Source organism: Octopus bimaculoides, chromosome 1 (assembly GCF_046866305.1).
Source record: "Octopus bimaculoides isolate indiv1 chromosome 1, ASM4686630v1, whole genome shotgun sequence".
Lineage (NCBI taxonomy): Eukaryota > Metazoa > Mollusca > Cephalopoda > Octopoda > Octopodidae > Octopus > Octopus bimaculoides.
The window spans coordinates 138,004,311-138,026,041 of record NC_142928.1 but is presented as its reverse complement, the minus strand read 5'-3'; the positions used below and the strand labels follow the sequence as shown (position 1 = coordinate 138,026,041).

The 21,731-nt window shown below is 38.1% G+C and overlaps 1 protein-coding gene across 4 annotated transcripts in view; it reads left to right on the top strand.

Annotated features, from left to right (window-relative positions):
* The window catches only part of LOC106880114 (uncharacterized), a 300,144-nt gene that overhangs the window by 269,580 nt on the left and 8,833 nt on the right, over positions 1–21,731 (top strand). For all 4 annotated transcript variants that reach the window (XM_052971027.2, XM_014929929.3, XM_089359146.1 and 1 more), the window contains exons 4-6: positions 5,839–5,932; positions 7,764–7,830; positions 8,204–8,270. In XM_052971027.2, coding sequence (XP_052826987.1) covers positions 5,839–5,932; positions 7,764–7,830; positions 8,204–8,270 — 228 coding nt within the window. The remainder of the gene's footprint in view (positions 1–5,838; positions 5,933–7,763; positions 7,831–8,203; positions 8,271–21,731) is intronic.

Genomic DNA, 21,731 nt, shown 5'->3' with positions numbered 1-21,731 from the left:
TGCCAGCTCACCACCTTAATAATAATAATAATAATAACAATAATAATAATCCTTTCTATAATAATAATCTAATAATAATAATCCTTTCAGGCACAAGGCCTGAAATTTTGGCACAATGAGTAAGTCGATTACATCAACCCCAATACTCAACTAGTTCTTAATTTATCAACTCCAAAAGGACGAAAGGTAAAGTCAAACTTGGCAGAGTTTGAACTCTGAATGTAAAGATGGTCGAAATGCTGCTAAGCATTTGCTCAGTATGTTAATGATTCTGCTAACTTGCCATCTCAATAATAATAATAATAATAATAATAATAATAATGGTTTCAAATTTTGCCACAAGGGCAGCAATTTGGGGGGAAGGGATGAGTTGATTACAATAACCCCAATGTTCAACTGGTACTTATTTTATCAACCCCAAAGGGATGAAAAGCAAAGTTGACCTCAGCGGAATTTGAACTCAGAACGTAGTGACAAACGAGATACTGCTAAGCATTTTGTCCAGCATGTTGATGATGATGATAATAATAATAATAATAATAATAATAATAATAATAATCCTTTCTACTAAAGCACAAGGCCTGAAATTTTGGTGGAAGAGGACTAGTCAATTGTATCGACCCCAGTGTTCACTGGTACTTAATTTGTTGATCCTGAAAGGATGAAAGGCAAGGTCGACCTCAGCAAAATTTGAACTCAGAACGTAAAGACTAATGAAATGCCACTAAGCATTTCGCCCAGCATGCTAATGATTCTGCCAGCTCACTGCTTTATATTTCCATTATAAGTTTATTATATTTTATACATCTGTGCCTTAGCCAAATTGCAATATAACCATTATCAATGAAGGTGACAAGTAAGCACATTCAGCCATAAAACATCTGCCACAATGAATTTCATCTGACTCATACAAGCATGGAAAAGTGGACATTAGAATAATGCTGATGATCATATGAAGATAATATAAACATTATCTCTTTCTCTCTCTCATGCACATACATAACCACATACAATATGCTCACATTTACATATTCTCACATGCTCATGAATGCACACACAAAGGCGTAGATCTATATTTAAATAAATATATGTACATATTTACACATCATTATGTAAATTCTGTTGAGACTGTATGGAGTAAACAATAGCTTGTCATCCTCCCATAGAAATCTTTGAAACACACAGAATTGTGGGGGAATCTGTGCATACGTATTTGGGTGGAAATAGCCCTCTATACTTTTACAATAAACTTGTGTATCTGTATTTAAACCCAATATCAATGACACACTCACACACGTGCACGTGCTCAGGGCTACACAAGCCAAAGAGGAAACCATTTTCTGGTTGCATGACCAGCTTAAAATGCAACCCTGTTAAATTTCTCTCGAATTCCATTCTACTGTCTTTGGAAGGAAAAAAAATTGAAGGAGAAGGACCCCATTGAATTATGTAGTCTCTGATGCACTCGTTTTAAAAATATGACATGATGGTAATGGCCAGAACGTCTTTGATCATAAGCCTTACTAGATGAATACTGACTTAGGGTCAAGAAGCATGTACCCACAGTAATGACACTTAGAACTACATTATTGTCATCATGATTTGTATTTCCACTTCGTTCCCAAGGACAAGTCCTACAGCACCAGAGCTTCGTTAGTTGCTGTGGTCCTTTGTCACTTCCTTTTTGAAGTCCAATCTCCAGTGATTATTTTTAACCACTTCTTCTCATGTCTTTTTATGGCCTTCTTCTGCAAGTTCCTTCCACTCGAAGTGTCTAACATTTGAACTGTCATACTCCAATTATATCATATGTCCATTTTGTTACAGTCTTCTCTCTTATTCATTGCATCTGATTCTTCACGTAACTCAGTGTTTATCTTACCTCTTTTTTGCTTCTCATCATTCTTATACACTAAAGTTACACATCCAGCAGAGATCATGCTTGCCCCATTTCTTTCTAGTCTTTGTACAACAAACGAAACGGTTCCAGGTTACTAGAAACATAAAATGTTATCAAAGGAGAGCTGGAGTACGAGAAATGATTAGTGGAGGGGAATGATCTGTGGAAGAGATTAGGTAGGATACCCATCATCATCATCACTATTTAACATCTGTTGTCCATGCTGGCATAGGTTGGATGATTTGACGGAAGCTGGCAAGTTGGAAGGCTGCACCAGGCTTGAGTTATCTGTTTTGGTGTGGTTTCTATGACTGGATGCCCTTCCTAACACCAACCATTTTACAGAGTGTACTGGGTACTTTTCATGTGTTGCTAACATGAGTGACATGTATGTGTGTATGCATACATACACGTATACACACGCACACACACATACACCAGGGACTCAATTTCACCAAGATGGGCAGGGCTTCTTAAGAACTGCATGTCACCCAATCATGTTGGTTTTTGTCATCGCTTCCATGAGATCAAGCTTACTACTGTCACATGTCTCCCAAGTTCCCAAGTATACATATTTACATATACATGTATATATATATGCATATATGGATACAGGGCATCACAAAATATGAAAACAGCATGAAATACAAAGGCAAACTTGGGTATACGAACAACAGGAGAAACAAATAGAAAACAAGACAAGTAACATAAAGAACAACTCTTCATCAGTTGTCAGCTGTTCATCTACTCCACTGCTCCAAATGTGGAGTAGATGAACAGCCAACAACTGATGAAGTGTCCTTCTTTATGTTGCTTGTCTTGTTTTTCATTTGTTTCTCTCTTTGTTCACATACCCATTGATAATCTTCGTATTTTATGTTGTTTACGTTTTGTGACGTCCTGTATCCATTTATGCATATGTATATACATATATATGTATGTACATATATGCATGTAATTATGCATATATATATATTTTTTTTTATTTATATTATTATGTGATTGAACGCCATGCATTTATTTCCAAGTAAGTTTATCTATCTATCTATCTATATATATATATATATATATATATATATATATATATATATATTGTTCAGTATGTAGAAAAGGAGTAGGTAGTAACTCTAAAAGATGTACCCGGTGCAAGCTATGGACACATAAGAGGTGCAGCAACATCAAAGGCAGGTTAACTAGCAAGTTAGTTTTTGTTTGTGGCAGATGTTCAGGTGCAATAAAGACTGTAAACAAACAGGAAACAACTTCTATCTCATTCCAGGGTGAAAAACTAGAGGTAGTCGATAGCTTCCGCTATCTCGGCGACCAAGTTAGTAGTGGGGGTGGGTGCGCTGAAAGTGTAGCTGCTAGAATAAGAATAGCCTGGGCCAAGTTTAGAGAGCTCTTACCCCTGCTGGCGTCAAAGGGACTCTCACTCAGAGTAAAAGGCAGACTGTATGACGCATGCGTACGAACAGCCATGCTACATGGCAGTGAAACATGGGCTGTAACTGCTGAGGACATACGTAAGCTCGCAAGGAATGAAGCCAGTATGCTCCGTTGGATGTGTAATGTCAATGTGAATACCCGTCAGAGTGTAAGTATCTTGAGAGAAAAGCTGAACATTAGAAGCATCAGTTGTGGTGTGCAAGAGAGACGATTGCGCTGGTATGGACATGTGGTGAGAATGGATGAGGATAGCTGCGTGAAAAAGTGCCACACTCTAACAGTTGAGGGAACCCGTGGAAGAGGTAGGCCCAGGAAGACCTGGGCTGAGGTGGTGAGGCAAGACCTTCGTACATTGGGCCTCACCGAGGCGATGACTACTGACCGAGACCTTTGGAAATGTGCTGTGCGTGAGAAGACCCGGCAAGCCAAGTAAGATCGTTGCCAGTGCCCCCGGACTGGCTCTTGTGCGGGTGGCACATGAGATGCACCATTTTGAGCGTGGCCGTTGCCAGTACCGCCTGACTGGCTTCCGTAGGATTTTCGAGCGAGATCGTTGCCAGTGCCCCTGGACTGGCTTGTGCGGGTGGCACATAAAAGACACCATTTCGAGCGTGGCCGTTTTCGTGCGGGTGACACGTAAAAGCACCCACTACACTCTCTGAGTGGTTGGCGTTAGGAAGGGCATCCAGCTGTAGAAACTCTGCCAAATTATATTGGAGCCTGGTGTTGCCATCCGGTTTCACCAGTCCTCAGTCAAATCGTCCAACCCATGCTAGCATGGAAAGCGGACGTTAAACGATGACGATGATGATGATATATATGTGTATGTGTGTGTGTGTGTATAAAGGGTAAGAATAATTCCAGAGATATATAATAGATACAGACATATTTTAATGTCATTGACAATCATTTGTCCCTCTTCTATTTTATTATCTAAATATGGATATATATGCACACATGCATAGACATGTATGTAAATATATTAAGTTGCAGTCTCTTAATGTTATACAATGCATGTACATGATGTGTGTATTTGTGTTCAGAAGTATTAACCTTTGTAAAGAACTAGGTTTATCAGGCTAATTACTATTGTCTGCATTCAAAGAGAGAGAATGAACAAGATTGAAATTAATATATTTAGCTTTTGTATTGTACTAGTATCTCTTCATATCATCATCATCATCATCATCATCATCATCATCATCATTTAATGTCTATTTTCTATGCTGGCATGGGTTGGACGGTTTGACAGGAGCTGACCACCTGAAGGACTGTTCAGGTTTCAGTTGTCCATTTTGGTTGGATGCCTTTCCTAACGCCAACCACTTAACAGAGTGTACTTGATGCTTTTACATAGCACCAGTATGGGTGTATTTGACATGGCACACACACACACACACACACACACACACACACACACAGAGCAGCAGCAGCATTGTGTAACATCTACTTTTCCATGTCTGCATGGGTCAGATGGAATTTGAGGCAGATTTTCTGAGGCCAGTTGCCTTTCCTGTCACCCAGCAAGGTAATATTACCCCATGGCCAGACATGTTCTTCACAGAAGGCTAAAAACAAGCAACAACACTTACATGACAGTGATGCTTGTTTACAACCATCATGTGATGCCAAAACAAAGATACACACTTTCACACACTCGTATATAGGACTTCTTTCAGTTTCAGCCTACCAAATCAACTCACAGTTTTGGCAGGCCTAAGGTTACAGTAGAAAACACTTGCCCAAGATGCCACTCAGTGGTTTTGAACCGGAGACCACATGGCTAAAAAAACAAGCTTTCCAACTACTACTACTATCACCACCCACACTACAACTACTGGTACTATCACTATCACCACCACCATCACTACTACTACTACTACTACTACCACTAGCTCTTTCAGCACCACCACCACCACCACCATTGCTACTACTACTACTATTACCACTTTCAGCACCACCACCACCATTGCTGCTGCTTCTACTACTACTACTACTATTATTACTACTACTACGACCACTACCTCTTTCAGCACCACCACCGTTGCTGTTACTACTACTACTACTACTACTATGACCACCTCTTTCAGCAGCAGCACTACCATTGCTGTTACCACTACTACTACTACTACTACTACTACTACCACCACTATCTCTTTCAGCACCACCACCACCATTACTACTACTACTACTACCACCACTATCTCTTTCAGCACCACCACCACCATTACTACTACTACTACTACCACCACTATCTCTTTCAGCACCACCACCATCATTACTACTACTACTACTATGACCACTATCTTTTCAGTACTAGCACCACCATTACTACAACTACAACCACTTTCACCACTACCACCACCACTGCTACTTCTATTACTTTTTTGTTTGTTTATTTGTTTTTCAACTAATTAACCTGCTGAATAAGTCATTAGTCGTGATGTCATCACATTTTAATCATTTTTTTTTTCTTTGTTTTTCCTAATCAGGTGATGTTATCTTATCTGTGAATGGTGATAGTGTTGAGCAAGCAACACATCAACAACTGGTAGAGAAGATCAAATCTTGCGCTCGCTACATGAGGTAAGGCTACAGCTGCAGGGGCAGTTTTTGTTTTTCTTTATTCCTTTTTTCTTTTTTCTATATATTTCTAGCAGAGGGATTATTCTTCTAATTTAACCCTTTGCCAATCAGATTACTTTGTAAAATCTGATGCTTAGTTATTCCCATTTTTTAAAAATTAATTGTGTATTATTTCCATAGGTTTGAGAACTAGTGTACCTAGAGTGTGTGCCACCTGGGTCAGCCCTTCTGTTTGCTGCCCCCTGGACCCCACAAAAAACACATATTGCCTGCAGCAGACCCAAAAGTGCCGCCTGGTACTATCACTATCACCACCACCATCACTACTACTACTACTACTACCACTAGCTCTTTCAGCACCACCACCACCACCACCATTGCTACTACTACTACTATTACCACTTTCAGCACCACCACCACCATTGCTGCTGCTTCTACTACTACTACTACTAGTAGGTTTGAGACTTCAAAGGGATCATCATCATCATGTAACGTTTATTTTCCATGCTGGCATGGGTTGGACAGTTTGACTGAAAACTGGTAAGCTGGGGAGCTGCACCAGGTTCCAATCTAATTTGGCATGGTTTCTACGGCCAGATGCCCTTCCCAATGCCAACTACTCCAAAAGTGTAGTGGGTGCTTTTTATGTGCCACCGGCAAATGTGCCAGTTACGCAACACTGGCATCGGCCATGACTATGATCTCAAAGCATGGCATATCGTCAAAGGTCTCGGTCACGTGTTACTGCCTCTGTGAGGCCCAACATATGAATGGTGCTTTTTACGTGCCACCAGAATGGGTGCCAGTTGCACAGCATTGGCATCAGCCACAACTATGATTTCACTGACATTGTAGGATAAGTGTGAGAGATCAGATCTGTCCAATTTGAACATAAAACAAGTAGAATACTTTGGCTGGATAATGGCTGGTTTAAATACCAAAAGGTTTAAGATCTTACTTTGTAGTCACACATCATGTAATTTGTTTGAAGATTCTAATTTAGATTGTTTTAAAAGAAGTTTGTATCAAAGAACCAAGAGCGACCTAAAGACAGATTGATATCAAAATGGTCAAAATGTATTTCACCAATATTCTAAGAGACTTTTATTTTAATTAATTTTGCAATTAATGAAAAGATTGTAGTAAAATGATTGTCATCATTAACCTGGGGTTTGCATCATCATCATCATCATCATCATCATCAATCTGCTGTCAAGAATATGTACATAATAACCATTCTGTTTGTGTGTGTATTTACAAATGCATACACACACACACATAGGTAAAGGCACATGGCGCAGTGGTTAGAGTATCAGGCTCATAATCAGGAACACGTGAGTTCAATCCCGAACCAGGCTGTGTTGTGTTCTTGAGCAAGACACTTTATTTCACGTTGCTCCAGTTCACTTGGCTGTTGAAATGAGTTGTGACGTCACTGGTGCCAAGCTGTATCGGCCTTTGTTTTTCCTTTGTGTAACATTGGTGGCATGGAGAAGAGAAGCTGCTATGCATGGGTGACAGCTGGTCTACCACAAACAACCTCGCCCAGACTTGTGCCTAGGTGCAATCCCATGGTCATTCATCACCAAAGGGAGTCTTTACCCTTTACATACACACAGACACACACACACATATATTTGATGGGTCACTTAGGGTTTCTGTCTACTAATTACATTTACAAAGCATTGGTGAGCCCGAGGCTATAGTTTGAAGACTCCTTAAACCATGTGGTTCAGAACGACCTTCTTAACCATATAACCATTATTTATAATCTTAGATTCTGAATGTTACCATATTTTATCAAAGCATTTTCCCATTTTTTTTTTATCAGGTTGGTTGTCCTTTTTGAAGATTGTTGCAGGAAAGTAGAATTACATGACCGCTATATCAAACTAAAGGTATAAAATTACCAGATGAAGAAACGTCTGTTTCTTTTCATTTCTGGATTTTTATTTTTTCTTTCTTCTCAGTCATTTAACTAAGACCATGCTGGAGCAAGTAATTTTTTCTATTTACTTATGTATATTTGTTTACATATTCATTTTCCTTCAAGTTTTGATTTTTTTAATGTGCTCCCTCTCTGTCCCCTAGCAATTCTCAAGTTCAAATCCTGCCTTAACCATTGTTATTTCAAATCAAAACAGATTACATTTCTTTGTCATTTTAAATAATAAATTATGAGTTAATCATGTCTATAAATTCAAATATTTATCAAAAACTAAAAAAAGGGTTTGATTATCAGTTTTATTATTTTTACATTGATTTTTGCAGAACATTCTCAGAGAGAAAAAACGGGAACTGAAATTACTAAATGAACAAGAACAAAATATTCTTCAAGGTAAGTATCTAACAAAGAACAAGGTTGTGAGGTACAGTTATTTCAGGGTCCACTGTCCCCTGTAAATGTTATGCTTTTTCGCTATCATATGAATCTGAGTTCAACTTGCATCTGGTTCAACATTGCTCTTTGTCTTGCTGGAAGTTGATAAAATTAAGCGCTAATAATATACTGAAATCAACTCATACAATTAAGACAGCAACAGCATGTATTTGTACGTACACACACACACACACACATACACAAGATGCATATTTTGATTGAAATGTAAATATATTCCTTTTCTTATCCAAGATAAAGTTCTCAAAGCATTTTCTTCTTTTTGTTTTTTAATATAAATTTACTTATGGGAAACCTCTTCACCTTTTCAATATACATATATATATAAAATACAGTGTACATTTAATACACATCAGAGATGCCTATAATAGGACATCTGACCTGCTAGAAAGAGCAGCTATGATGTGTATTAAATGTACACTGTATTTTATATGAATAATATATAGTCTGTGGACTAATTTTTTTTCTCGCTAGACCACCGGTAGTAAATTGAATTTCTAAATTTTTTTGCTACCCTAAGACTTATTAAATATACATATATACATACATACATACATATATATATATATATATATATATATATATATATATATATATAATACTACTTACTGTTTTCTTATATTGTTTGGAATCATGGATATCATATAGGTAGCACATTAACCAAAAGTTGTCTCAGGACAATCTGCAGTTGTACTCTAAAAGATTGTATCTAATGTCGACCTATTTAGCAACTGTAAGATTGGTGGAATCGAAAGCTTTCATATGCAGTTGCAATTGCACTGGGATGATCATGTCATCAGAATGAGTGACGAAAGAATACCCAAGTCTTCGTGTATAGCCAGCTTGATAATGGGCACAGGAATGTTGGTCAACCATGGCATAGATATAAGGACAAGCTGAAGAGTAACCTCTCAGCAGTCAACATAGCTCACAACACCTTTGAGCAAACAGCCTTGATGTGAACAGAAAGAAGATCATCATGTTAAGATGGTGTAAGAGATTTTCTTTCCACGAGCATTAACAGGCTTAGGGGTGCATGGCAAAGAAGAAAAGTGACTGCAAACATACTGCTTGCACTGACCCATAATCCTCATATTTGCAACATCTGTGAGCTTTGCAAATCATTGGTATGGCTCAAGTGTCACATTTGACATAAGCATTACGAGTGACAAAAAAAGTGTAGGTTGTCAGATCCTCATACACTGAAACCAACAGGAGAGTCCATCATATGTGTATAAAATGGTAGTCACTTGGAGTTTGAGAAAAACGGGTCTGCAAGTTCTTGCCAAACAACCTGCACAAATGATTTGGATATAGTGATCGAATGTTTGTGCTGTACAAAAGCTCATTCAGTCCATCAAACTGGCATCACCTGAACAGGTGCACAGTGTACTACACATCAGGTGTCGAAGTGATTGCAGAACAAGAGATGAAGAGTTTTGCTCAAGAACCACAACTCACCATTCAGTCCAGGAAGTGAAACCACAATCTTGCAATTGTGAATACAACACCCAAACCTTGCCCTTGTGCCTTTACATATATATATACACAAATATATAAGTTTATAACATATTTTAATAGCTACCTAAGCACATATATATCGTACTTTAAATAGTTATAGAAACATACCTGTATATGATGTAACATTTAGTTTTAAAACAGGCAGCATATAGAGAGTGCATATAGCTTGTCACATCTGATTTTTTAGACAAGCAGCAAGTACAGAAAGAGGATGTTGAAGATAACAAATGAACTGAGATATATACATTTCAAGGTGAGACTGTATGTATGTATGTATATCGTGTGTGTGCTCCTCTCTCAGCCTTATGTCTGTCATACACATTTTTGCAATAACTGCAAAGGCTATCTTTCAGGCCTTCATAGAATTACATGTCAGAGATCCATCCCTCTTGTTGCTTACACTGCAACTTGTTCACCTTTGCTGCACTTCAAGATAATATGCACTAATTTCAAATGTTATAAAAGCATTTTGTCTCTTGGCTATTGGTGCTGCAATTGTTGCCAGTCACCTTGACAGCTTCTGATGTAACTTAGCATCTGTATAGCTCCTATTATAACTGTTCAGTATAAGAGCATTGGTTACAACTGCTAATTTCAGTTGTACAAGTTATCTTGAGAGCATCTTTTACTTCTCATCTTTCTGAAGGTAGCATCTGAAAGTAGCATCTATTACAACTTGTCATTTTGTCCAGTTGTTTATTTAATTTCCTGTATATTCTCACCTTATTTTTCACTCTGTTTCCCCTTACCTGTTAAATTGTGACATCTCTACTACACACAGTTACATTCCATGTTACAGCAAGTTATATCATATATTTCAGTTGCTCATCTTCTCAATAAAAGTGGGACAGTAAATGCAAGACATACCATTTGCTACAACAGATCTTCTCATATGTTACTATAGATAATTTCATCTGTAACTGCTGGTCATTTACTCTGTAGTAGTCGATCAATAAATGCAGGTCGTTTCATCTACTACTACAGGTTATCTTATCTGTAACCACAGATAATTTAATCTACAACTGCAGGTCATCTAATCTGAAACTGTAGATCATTTCATCTGTTATGGCAAGTTGTTGCATGACTCTAGTTCACCTAATGAAAAGCTGCAGGCCATCTCATCCGTTAAAGCAGATTTTTTCATCTTTAACTGCAGATCATCTCCTTCTATTGGAGCAGATATTCTCAACTGTAACTGCTGATCAACTCTTAGTTATATTTAAATGCCATTTGTACATCTTTCCTCTTCTCTTACTTATTATCCAATTCTTCAATTGATTCCTATCATGATCTGTAAAACCTTTTTTCTGTCTTCAATACTAGTCTTTTTCTAATATAAATTATCGTTATCATTTTGTGTGTATCTACTTAGTCCTCAAATTTTGTTCACCAACAAACTCACTTTCATATTTTTGAGAGTATTTACCATCACTCTTGCTGCTTAAAGTGCCAAAAGCTTACCCAAGGTCCTTAAGAGATTATACATGTGCTAACTCTACATCCAGGATTTAACTTTATATTATATAAAACTGTATTTGTCCTACTGCATCAGATGTTACCATCACCGTTCCATTCTCCTTCTATAGTAAACTTTACCATTATTCTCAGCACACACCTGTTTACATCATACTGGCTATTGCAATGTTTTAATCACAAATCTTTCTTCTGCTTATGGTTTTTGAACATTTTTTTTTGTGTATTTATTTATATCTTGTTATTTCCTTTTTTTTTTCATCTATATTTTCATTGCAAATAAACTTCTTATGTAATATGATGTTTAATATGACGTCTCTTAAAGACAATAGCCATTATATAACCTCATTACCAATGGAGGCAGAGGTCTCAATGTGGTTACTGGACCATCTAGAAATAGCAGCCAAATATCCTTCAAATCACACTCTATCAACTTTAAGGGAAGTCAAATTAAAAATTATAGTTCCTTATATACTAACAGATGAAATAGTCATGGTTAACTATTTGCCTGTTCTAAGCATTTTCATAAGTTTGTTCCAAATACCCATGTTTGTTTTTAAACTTTTAAACAGCCTTTGCTTCAAACATTCTGAGTAAAGCTTTCCTTTTATAAGTCCCAATTTACTCTGCTAGTTGAAATGTAATTGGAAATGTCTATCATATATGAGGCATGGAGGCCAAGGAAATATGTCTTGCTTATCACATGAGATACATAGGACAGGTAAAGTGGGGGTGGGGAATAACTTTAAGCATATGTCTGCTCATTTAAGTCAAACCTGGAATTAAGCAACAACATTAAAATCAATTCTTGTTTCCAATTTAATTTAGAGAACTTTTATTAATTGACTAGTTAATTAGACTTCAGGCTTCATATTTACAAGAGAGAATAACAGTATAAGGAATGGTGACACTTATGCCTTTCACAAAGAGGTTAGGGGTTGGAACAATTAGAAATAATCACATTTGGTTTGAAAACTTGGGTCACCAAGAATTTACTTAAATCCTTCTGCAGCACTTACCAAAGAATGTCTGTTGATTGAAAATAACAAGGAAACAGGCTTGTTGTTGCCTCCACAGACACACACACACACATACATACATACAGACTTGTTCACCAAAAGTATTCCAAGTGATAGAATTTTAATTAAAATTTGCTTATAAACTGATTAACATTTATTTGATAATTGGATGCAATTTGAACCAGTGCAAATATTAATTACTGAGAGAGCTTTTATCTATATTCGTTCTTCTTAATTAATAAATGTTTCTATGAGTTACAAGAAAGGATGGTGGCCTGTTATTTGTAGCATTCCCCGAATGGTTACTGTGAACATATTCTTGACTGCAAATTACTGAAGTACAGTCTGAGTCTCTTGTTATTGTTGTGAGAAAATTGGTGAAATATAGGTTAACCCTTTTGATACCAATGTACCTGAGACCACCCTGATCCTTTGATACAAACTTCTTTGAAACTGATCCAAATTAAGAACCTTCCATCAAAATTTTTCAATTTAATTCATGTTCTTTGGAACATGGCAGTAAGCTGGCAGAATCGTTAGCATGCTGGGCAAAATGCTTAGCGATATTTCATCTAGCCTTACATTCTAAGTTCAAATTCTGCTGAGATCAACTTTACCTTTCATCCTTTCAGGATTGATAAAATAAGTAACAGTTGAATACTGGGATTGATGTAATCAACTTAACCCCGCTCACCCACAAAATTGCTGTCCCTATGACCAAAGGGATTCCAGTCATGAGTTTTTTTGTTTTTTTTATATCAGGGACTTCATTCTCTAAGGCATTATTCTGTAAGCAGCTAGGGTGTGATTTGAAGGCGATCTGGGGTAAAAAATAGACGTTCCACCCTCTTACTTGTTTTCTAAAATGTCAGATGAACAAACAAGTGATTGGCCATTTCTTGGGTCCTTCTTCTTCTGCAAGTCTTTTTATCATTTCAGGTCAAATTGCTTAATTCTAGTTTCCTATGTATGCCTTAGTTGTAGAATAGATATAAGGCAGTCTAGGAAAGTTATCTGTAATAGACTAATCTTATATCCAGGAGGTTTTGTTAATTGCTTCAAACACTAGAAACTGGAAGCTCATCACTGAGTTTATTAGGGATATATATATATATATATATCATCATCATCATCATCATCGTTTAACGTCCGCTTTCCATGCTAGCATGGGTTGGACGATTTGACTGAGGACTGGTGAAACCGGATGGCAACACCAGGCTCCAGTCTGATTTGGCAGAGTTTCTACAGCTGGATGCCCTTCCTAACGCCAACCACTCAGAGAGTGTAGTGGGTGCTTTTACGTGTCACCTGCACGAAAACGGCCACGCTCGAAATGGTGTCTTTTATGTGCCACCCGCACAAGCCAGTCCAGGGGCACTGGCAACGATCTCGCTCGAAAATCCTACAGGAGCCAGTCAGGCGGTACTGGCAACGGCCACGCTCAAAATGGTGCATCTCATGTGCCACCCGCACAAGAACCAGTCCAGGGGCACTGGCAACGATCTTACTTGGCTTGCCGGGTCTTCTCACGCACAGCCCATTTCCAAAGGTCTCGGTCCGTAGTCATCGCCTCGGTGAGGCCCAATGTATATATATATATATATATCATCATCATCATCATCATCATCGTTTAACGTCCGCTTTCCATGCTAGCATGGGTTGGACGATTTGACTGAGGACTGGTGAAACCGGATGGCAACACCAGGCTCCAGTCCGATTTGGCAGAGTTTCTACAGCTGGATGCCCTTCCTAACGCCAACCACTCAGAGAGTGTAGTGGGTGCTTTTACGTGTCACCCGCACGAAAACGGCCACGCTCGAAATGGTGTCTTTTATGTGCCACCCGCACAAGCCAGTCCAGGGGCACTGGCAACGATCTCGCTCGAAAATCCTACAGGAGCCAGCCAGGCGGTACTGGCAACGGCCACGCTCAAAATGGTGCATCTCATGTGCCACCCGCACAAGAACCAGTCCAGGGGCACTGGCAACGATCTTACTTGGCTTGCCGGGTCTTCTCACGCACAGCCCATTTCCAAAGGTCTCGGTCCGTAGTCATCGCCTCGGTGAGGCCCAATGTACGAAGGTCTTGCCTCACCACCTCAGCCCAGGTCTTCCTGGGCCTACCTCTTCCACGGGTTCCCTCAACTGTTAGGGTGTGGCACTTTTTCACGCAGCTATCCTCCTCCATTCTCACCACATGTCCATACCAGCGCAATCGTCTCTCTTGCACGCCACAACTGATGCTTCTAATGTTCAGCTTTTCTCTCAAGATACTTACACTCTGACGGGTATTCACATTGACATTACACATCCAACGGAGCATACTGGCTTCATTCCTTATACATCAGATACAGGATCCATTAGAATTTAGGTATATCAACATGTAGGATCAGGAATGGCTCAGTGCTTTAAAGCAACTCTTAGTTATCCTTTGTTGGTAGTATACTGTATGTACACACACACACATCTATCTATATATATAAATATACACATAGACATATACATATATACATAGTTGTCAAATCCAGTATAAACTGCAGCACCACTGCAGATCCAACCAAGGGTTGGTTCCAAGAATGCCTTTTGTGCTTTTAAAACAGCTGTTCTGAGTTTGGAACCCCACTTGAATTCTTCTTATATACATATATATATATATATATATATATATATATATATGCTGGTGGCATGTAAAAAGCACCATTCGAGCGTAGTTGTTGCCAGTGCTGCCTGACTGGCTCCCACGCAGGTGGCACATAAAAAGCACCATTCAAGCATGGTTGATGCCAGTACCACCTGACTGGCCCTTGTGCCGGTGGAACATAAAAAGTACCCACTACACTCTTAGAGTGGTTAGGGTTAGGAAGGGCGTCCAGCTGTAAAAACTTTGCCAGAACAGATTGGAGCCTGGTACAGCCTTCTGGCTTGCCAGTCCTCAGTCAAATCATCCAGCCCATGCCAGGATAGAAAGCAGACGTTAAACAACATTGGTGATGATGATGTTGATGGTATATATATATATATATATATATATATATATATATATGGAGACACATGGCTTAGTGGTTAGAGCAGTGAACTCATGACCGAGGGATCACAGGTTTGAATCTCAGACTGGGTGATGTGTGTGCTCGTGAGCGAAACACCTAAGCTCCACATGGCTCTGGCAGAAGGTAATGGCAAACCTCTGCTGACTCTTTCGCTACAACTTTTTCTCACTCTTTCCTCCTGCATCTATCAGCTCACCTGCAACAGACTGGCATTCTGTCCATGTGGGGAACCTATGTGCCAATGAAACCGGGAAACCAGCCCTTATGAGCCAGGCTTGACTCAAGAAGGAACAAACAACAACATATATATACAGGGTGTGATGGTTAAATTGTCACCATTTTGTATTTTTAATTTTGCCCATGTGCATTGTTTTTGATTTTTTCAACTACACAGTCTGTGAGAAAAACACCACCATGACACAATTCACCATGCCAGAAATTTGGAATCGACATGCTGTACTGCTTGGCATTTGTGCCAGAAGCTCCAATATGAACAGATGGTGAACACACAGAATAACTGTTGGCTTGCCATATCCCCAAAACACGTACCAAGGGTGATAAAAACCAAACATCCAGTCAACATCATGGTGTTTGGAATGATCACTAGTAATGGCAACGTTATGCCTCCATTAATCTTCCCACACTGCCTCAGACTCAGCACAGTGGCCTACATCAAATGCCTGGAAGAGGTAGTGCTGCCCTGGATCAAGAGGGTGGCTGCTGGAAGACCCTATGTCTGGCAGCAGGACTCTGCACCATGCCACACAAGCAGGAGAACCCAGTCATGACTGTCAGACAATTTCCGTGACCACACCACCCCTAACATCTGGCCACTTAACTCCCCAGACTTCAACCCCCTGCAAATGTGTGGGGTGCAGTTGAATGAGAGACCAACAAAACTCCTTGTAACATCAAAAATGAACTGAAGGCAAGGATTATGGCACCAACTTAAACAAGGAGACCATCCAGAAGAGTTGCAGGTGATTCCTTGATGTCTGGAGGCCATGGTTGAAACCAATGGCAATTTTATTAAATAAATTTACTCTTTAGTATTTCAAGATATTTTTATGTAATTTTGGTGAATATATCTGTTAAAATGAGATGTTAGTGTTATTTTCATTTTTGCATAATTTAGACAACAATATATTCACTGCACCATGTATATGTATGTATATATTTATATGTGTTTGTGTGTGTGTAAAGAGAGAGATGCATACATAAATAATACATACATGCACATATGTGATGCATTATGCTTTATGATGTTCAGGCATGCCTAAACTTATGTCATTTTGAATTATGTCTTTTTCAAATTTATGTCAGTTTCAGGGAATATATTTAAAAGCATAAAAGTTTGAAAAAAACAAAGCACCTAAAACGCAATACTGAAGTGGAAAATCAACTAGAATAGACGTGAAAATATGTTCAAACCATCTGTTAGAAAAGATAAGCTAATACATTTTTAAAAAGGATTTTTCATGTTTTTTGTATTTTTTTTTTTTGTATTAAGTTGCATGTCTTGGAACCAGTTACCAACTTAAGTTGAAGTATCCTTGTATTTGGATTATGTGTATATGTTTTAAATTTACTTCTGTCTAAACATATAATTAAAAATGTATCTTAATTTAAGCAACTGTTATTTATCTATTGTTATCTAAATGACTATTATAAGGCAACGATTTGGCAGTTTTAGTATGGTACAGGACAAAGTGTCTTGCAATATGTATTCCAGCTTTTTGCATAGTGAATTCAAATCCTGGCAAAGTCAAGTTTCTCTTTCTTTAGAGGCCAATAAAATAAAGTATCAGTCCCAGCCTGTCAATTGGCAGAACAATCATAGCATTAGACAAGATGCCTTGTAGCATTTATTCCAACTCTTTGCATGATGAATTCTAAAGTGGTAAACCCTATTTCTTGCTACATGGTTCTTGGGTACCTTTATCAGATTTCATTCTAGTTTGAGGCTAACTTCTTCTGTCGCTTTTGACAGTCTTGGAGACTCTGATAAACTGAAGAGCCACAGTGCTACTATTTGACCCCTAATTAAATAGTAAAACAGAAAAAAAAAATGCTTTAACACATTCATTACACTGATTGTAATCTAATAGATTGCTTGTGTATTTCAATAAATTTGAAAATATTTTTAAAAGTTTGGGTGACTTTTGCAAAATAACATTTTTAATTATTCAACTGGTGTTTTCGAGCGATTACAATCCCGGTCACTCTTTCACTTGTTTCAGTCTTTTGACTGTGGCCATGCTGGAGCACCGCCTTTAGTCGAGCAACTCGACCCCAGGACTTATTCTTTGGAAGCCTAGTACTTATTCTATCGGTCTCTTTTGCCGAACCGCTAAGTTACGGGGACGTAAACATACCAGCATTGGTTGTCAAGCGATGTTGGTGCTTTATTATGCCTCTAGCACTGTCGCGGCTTGCAAGATTATGAACTACGAGTGGAAAGGACAGAGAACTTTATGTTAGGAGGGTGTGATGTGAGAGAATGGGGTAGGACTGAACAGGTTTCATGCTGTAGAGAAGCAACATAAATGCTGATGGGGTTGCAGTGTAAACCTTCAATAAATGAATGATAAATGAACAAGAATTATATAAACCCCATCATTAGCTTACAGTTTTCTAGTGTAATTACTGTCAGTATTTGGGAGATAATTTTCATTCTCATAACTCTTCACTCTTTCATGTAATCAACTGAAGGATGTTCTGAGGCCTTTTTTTCTGTAGAATTCGAACAGATCTTGATTCAATTCAAAAGTCTACTAGAATTTCTCTTAATAGTTCTCTGACCTGTAGTAACTGACTTCAGTTTCCTGTCTTGCTAAAGTGCTTTTATTAAATATGCCATGTATTATTTAACAGTTTGAAGCTACCATTTGAATATTGCTACAAATCTTCTCTAAAGGCAGTGCTTCTTATTCATGCAAACCAGATATCCGTTATACCACGGTTTTATTAATGACAAAAGTATTAGGAGAAAGTATTCATTATAATAGAGAGTGAAAGTCTTCTCTGCTGACGAAATTGATGTCATTCAACAATGTGTTATGCATGAGGATAACCAGATAGGAAGATAAATAGAAATACACACACACACACACACACACACACACACACACACACACACACACACATATATATATATATGTTTTCATGAATATTTATATATACACATGCATTTGTGTGTGTGTGTGTATTATATATGTGTGTGTATATATGTGAATGTATATATGTGTATGTATATATGTGTGTGTGTGTGTATATATATGTATATGTATATATATATATATATATATATATATATATATATATATATATATATATATATATGTTTTTACTTATGTTTTTACTCTCGCTAGACCACTGGTGGTAAATAAAATTTCTAAAATTTTTTTGCTACCCTATAATTTATTAATAATGATAAAATTATTAATATATATGCATATATGTAGGTATAAAATGTGTGCGTGTGTGTATGTATATGTATGTATATATATATATATATATATACACATATATATATATATATATATATATATATATATATATATATATATATATATATATATGCATATATGTAGGTGTAAAATGTGTGCGTGTGTGTATGTATATGTATGTATATATATATATATATATATATATATATATTACACACATTTTATACCTACATATATGCACATACATTGTGTATATATATATATATATATATACACACACACACATACATACACCCACAGTTAAATCTGAAGTTGGTGGATACAGATTTTGACACCTCAAAAAGTGAAAACTGAATTTGACAGGTTGTGAGCTAAAATGGCTAAAATAACTCTTCCAAAATGTAATTGTTTTATATATGTATATATACAGTTTTCCTCTCCTTGCATTTTACTTATAGTTTTGGCATCATCTAAAGAATATTCCTGACTATGTTCAACCAAAGCTAAACTTATTCTCTGCGTCAGGAAGAATTATTGTTTTAAGTCCATTCTTGTCTTCAGCTTGGTTTCTTTCCATTTCTTTCAAGCTATGCCGTTTTTCTTGTTTTTGAACATTTCTTTGATTCTCTAAGACAGGGTTTCTCCACCATTCTTTTATCTGTCAACCCCTATGGTTCCTATTTTAACTTGGATGTGCCTTCATAGTCATTCAATGTTTAAAAAATCCTATTACATTTTTATAATTAAATATTCTAAGAAAAAATTGTGGAAATATTTTGTGTATAGTTAAAATATAACCATTTTATTGCACATAAATTTTAACAATAGAATCTTATGTGAACCCTGAAGTATCATATGGACCCCAGTTGAGAACCACTGGTCTAAGAGAATAAAATGTCTTCTCCTCCCTGGAGTGCTTACTTCCCTACCCTCATCACCAGATCCCATGAAATTTACCATGATACACTTTTTTTGTAACTAATACTATGACATCAACCACATTCTCTACCTGCCTTCACTAGTCCTTATTCTTCCATGTACATATCTAATGATGTAATGAGCCAATAACATGTCTTCCTGTCTTTCTACATGCACCATTGCTTTAGCGCCATATGTCAACTAGATATATTCTACAGTGTCACCTGACTGGTCCTGTGCCAGTGGGATGTAAAAAGCACCATTCGAGCATGGCCATTACCAGTGCTGCCTGACTGGCTCCCGTGCTGGTGGCACATAAAAAGCACCATTCAAACATGGTCGATGCCAGCACCCACTACACTCTTGGAGTGGTTGGTGTTAGGAAGAGCATCCAGCTGTAGAAACCTTGCCAGATCAGATTGGAGCCTGGTGCAGCCTTCTGGCTTGCCAGTACTCAGTCAAACCGTCCAACCCATGCAAGCATGGAAAGCGGACATTAAACAACAACGACAACAATGATGATGATGATGATGACAGCCAGAGAATGTCAAATCCTCAGTTGCCTAATACACTTGTTGACAGGTGTCACATCTGATACCATTTGAACCAGCCAGTCAGACATTGCAACTGCTGCTCTCCCAACCAGCATGCCATCAGACATCAGAGTATCCAAATCAGTTGTAGGTGTGTCCACTGGTTGAGCTTTTGCCTCATCCTGGCCTATGCACCATGGACAAGGCTTCCACAGTGTCTCGCAAAACCTGCCCATTAAGAATATGTAATACCCAATTACTGGCTTTCATACTGTTTCCTGTCTACTAAAATTCATTCTATCTAATGTTGGCAAGCTGGCAGAATCATTAGCATACTGGACGAAATGGCTGTCCTTATATTCTGAGTTCAAATTCCACCAAGGTTGACTTTGCCTTTCATCCTTTCGGGGTTGATAAAATAAGGACCAAATGAGAACTGGGGTCAATGTATTCGACTTAACTACTCTGAGGTAAGAGTATAGAAACTGCATCCCTCTGCCTAGCAATGTCAAACCAGTGTGACAGAGCATTCTCATCAAACCAGTATGATCTGAAGTTCAAATTCATAGCCTACATATCAGGCCGTAGTTGGTGGAGAAAACATGCCTTTGTCCTGCAGAAGACTGAATATAGGCTATCCAATCAAACCCAATGTTGGGTAATGACTAAAAGGGTAAAATCACAAATACAAGTGGCCAAAATGAGGTCTTCTGAAGGGCTGCTGGAGTAATGTTTCTCAACAAGATGCTCAGAGATCAGGAAGTCTTTCCAGGTTGAGCTGCTACTTCTGCTCATGTACTACAGATGTATGATTAGAATCATCATCGTCATCATCATCATTTAACATCTGTTGTCCATGCTGGGTTGGGCGGTTTGATCAAGGCTGGTAAGTGGGAAGGCTGCACCAGACTCCAGTCTGATTTGGCATGGTTTTCTATGACTAGATGCCCTTCCTTACACCAACCACTACAAGAGTGTAATGGGTGCTTTTACGTTCCACTGGCACAGGTGCCATTTGTGTGACACCAGTATCTGCCACGACTGCAATTTTGTTTGGCTTGATGGGTCTTCTTCTCAAGCAGAACATAATGCCGAAGGCCTTGGTCATTGCCGCTGTGAGGACCAACACTTGAAAGGAACTCATCCACTTTGCCTCCGTGGGGCCCAATGCTCGAAAGGAACTCAACTACCTCACCTATGTGAGGCCCGCTTGAAAGGAGTCACAGAAAAGAATTGCAAGATGGATTCTTTGAGCTGAGTAAACTTGTAGGAGAACTAGGAGAAGACCAAGAAAAAGATGGTTGGATAATACCCATGGTCTCAGTTGGTCATGTTTTGAAATCCAGCTGGAAAGTGTAATGACAGTTGCTCCTGATTAGACTCTACGAAGAAGTTGTTTGTGGACTGGACTCTCTCTCCATGACCCTTCCAAGAATAATAGG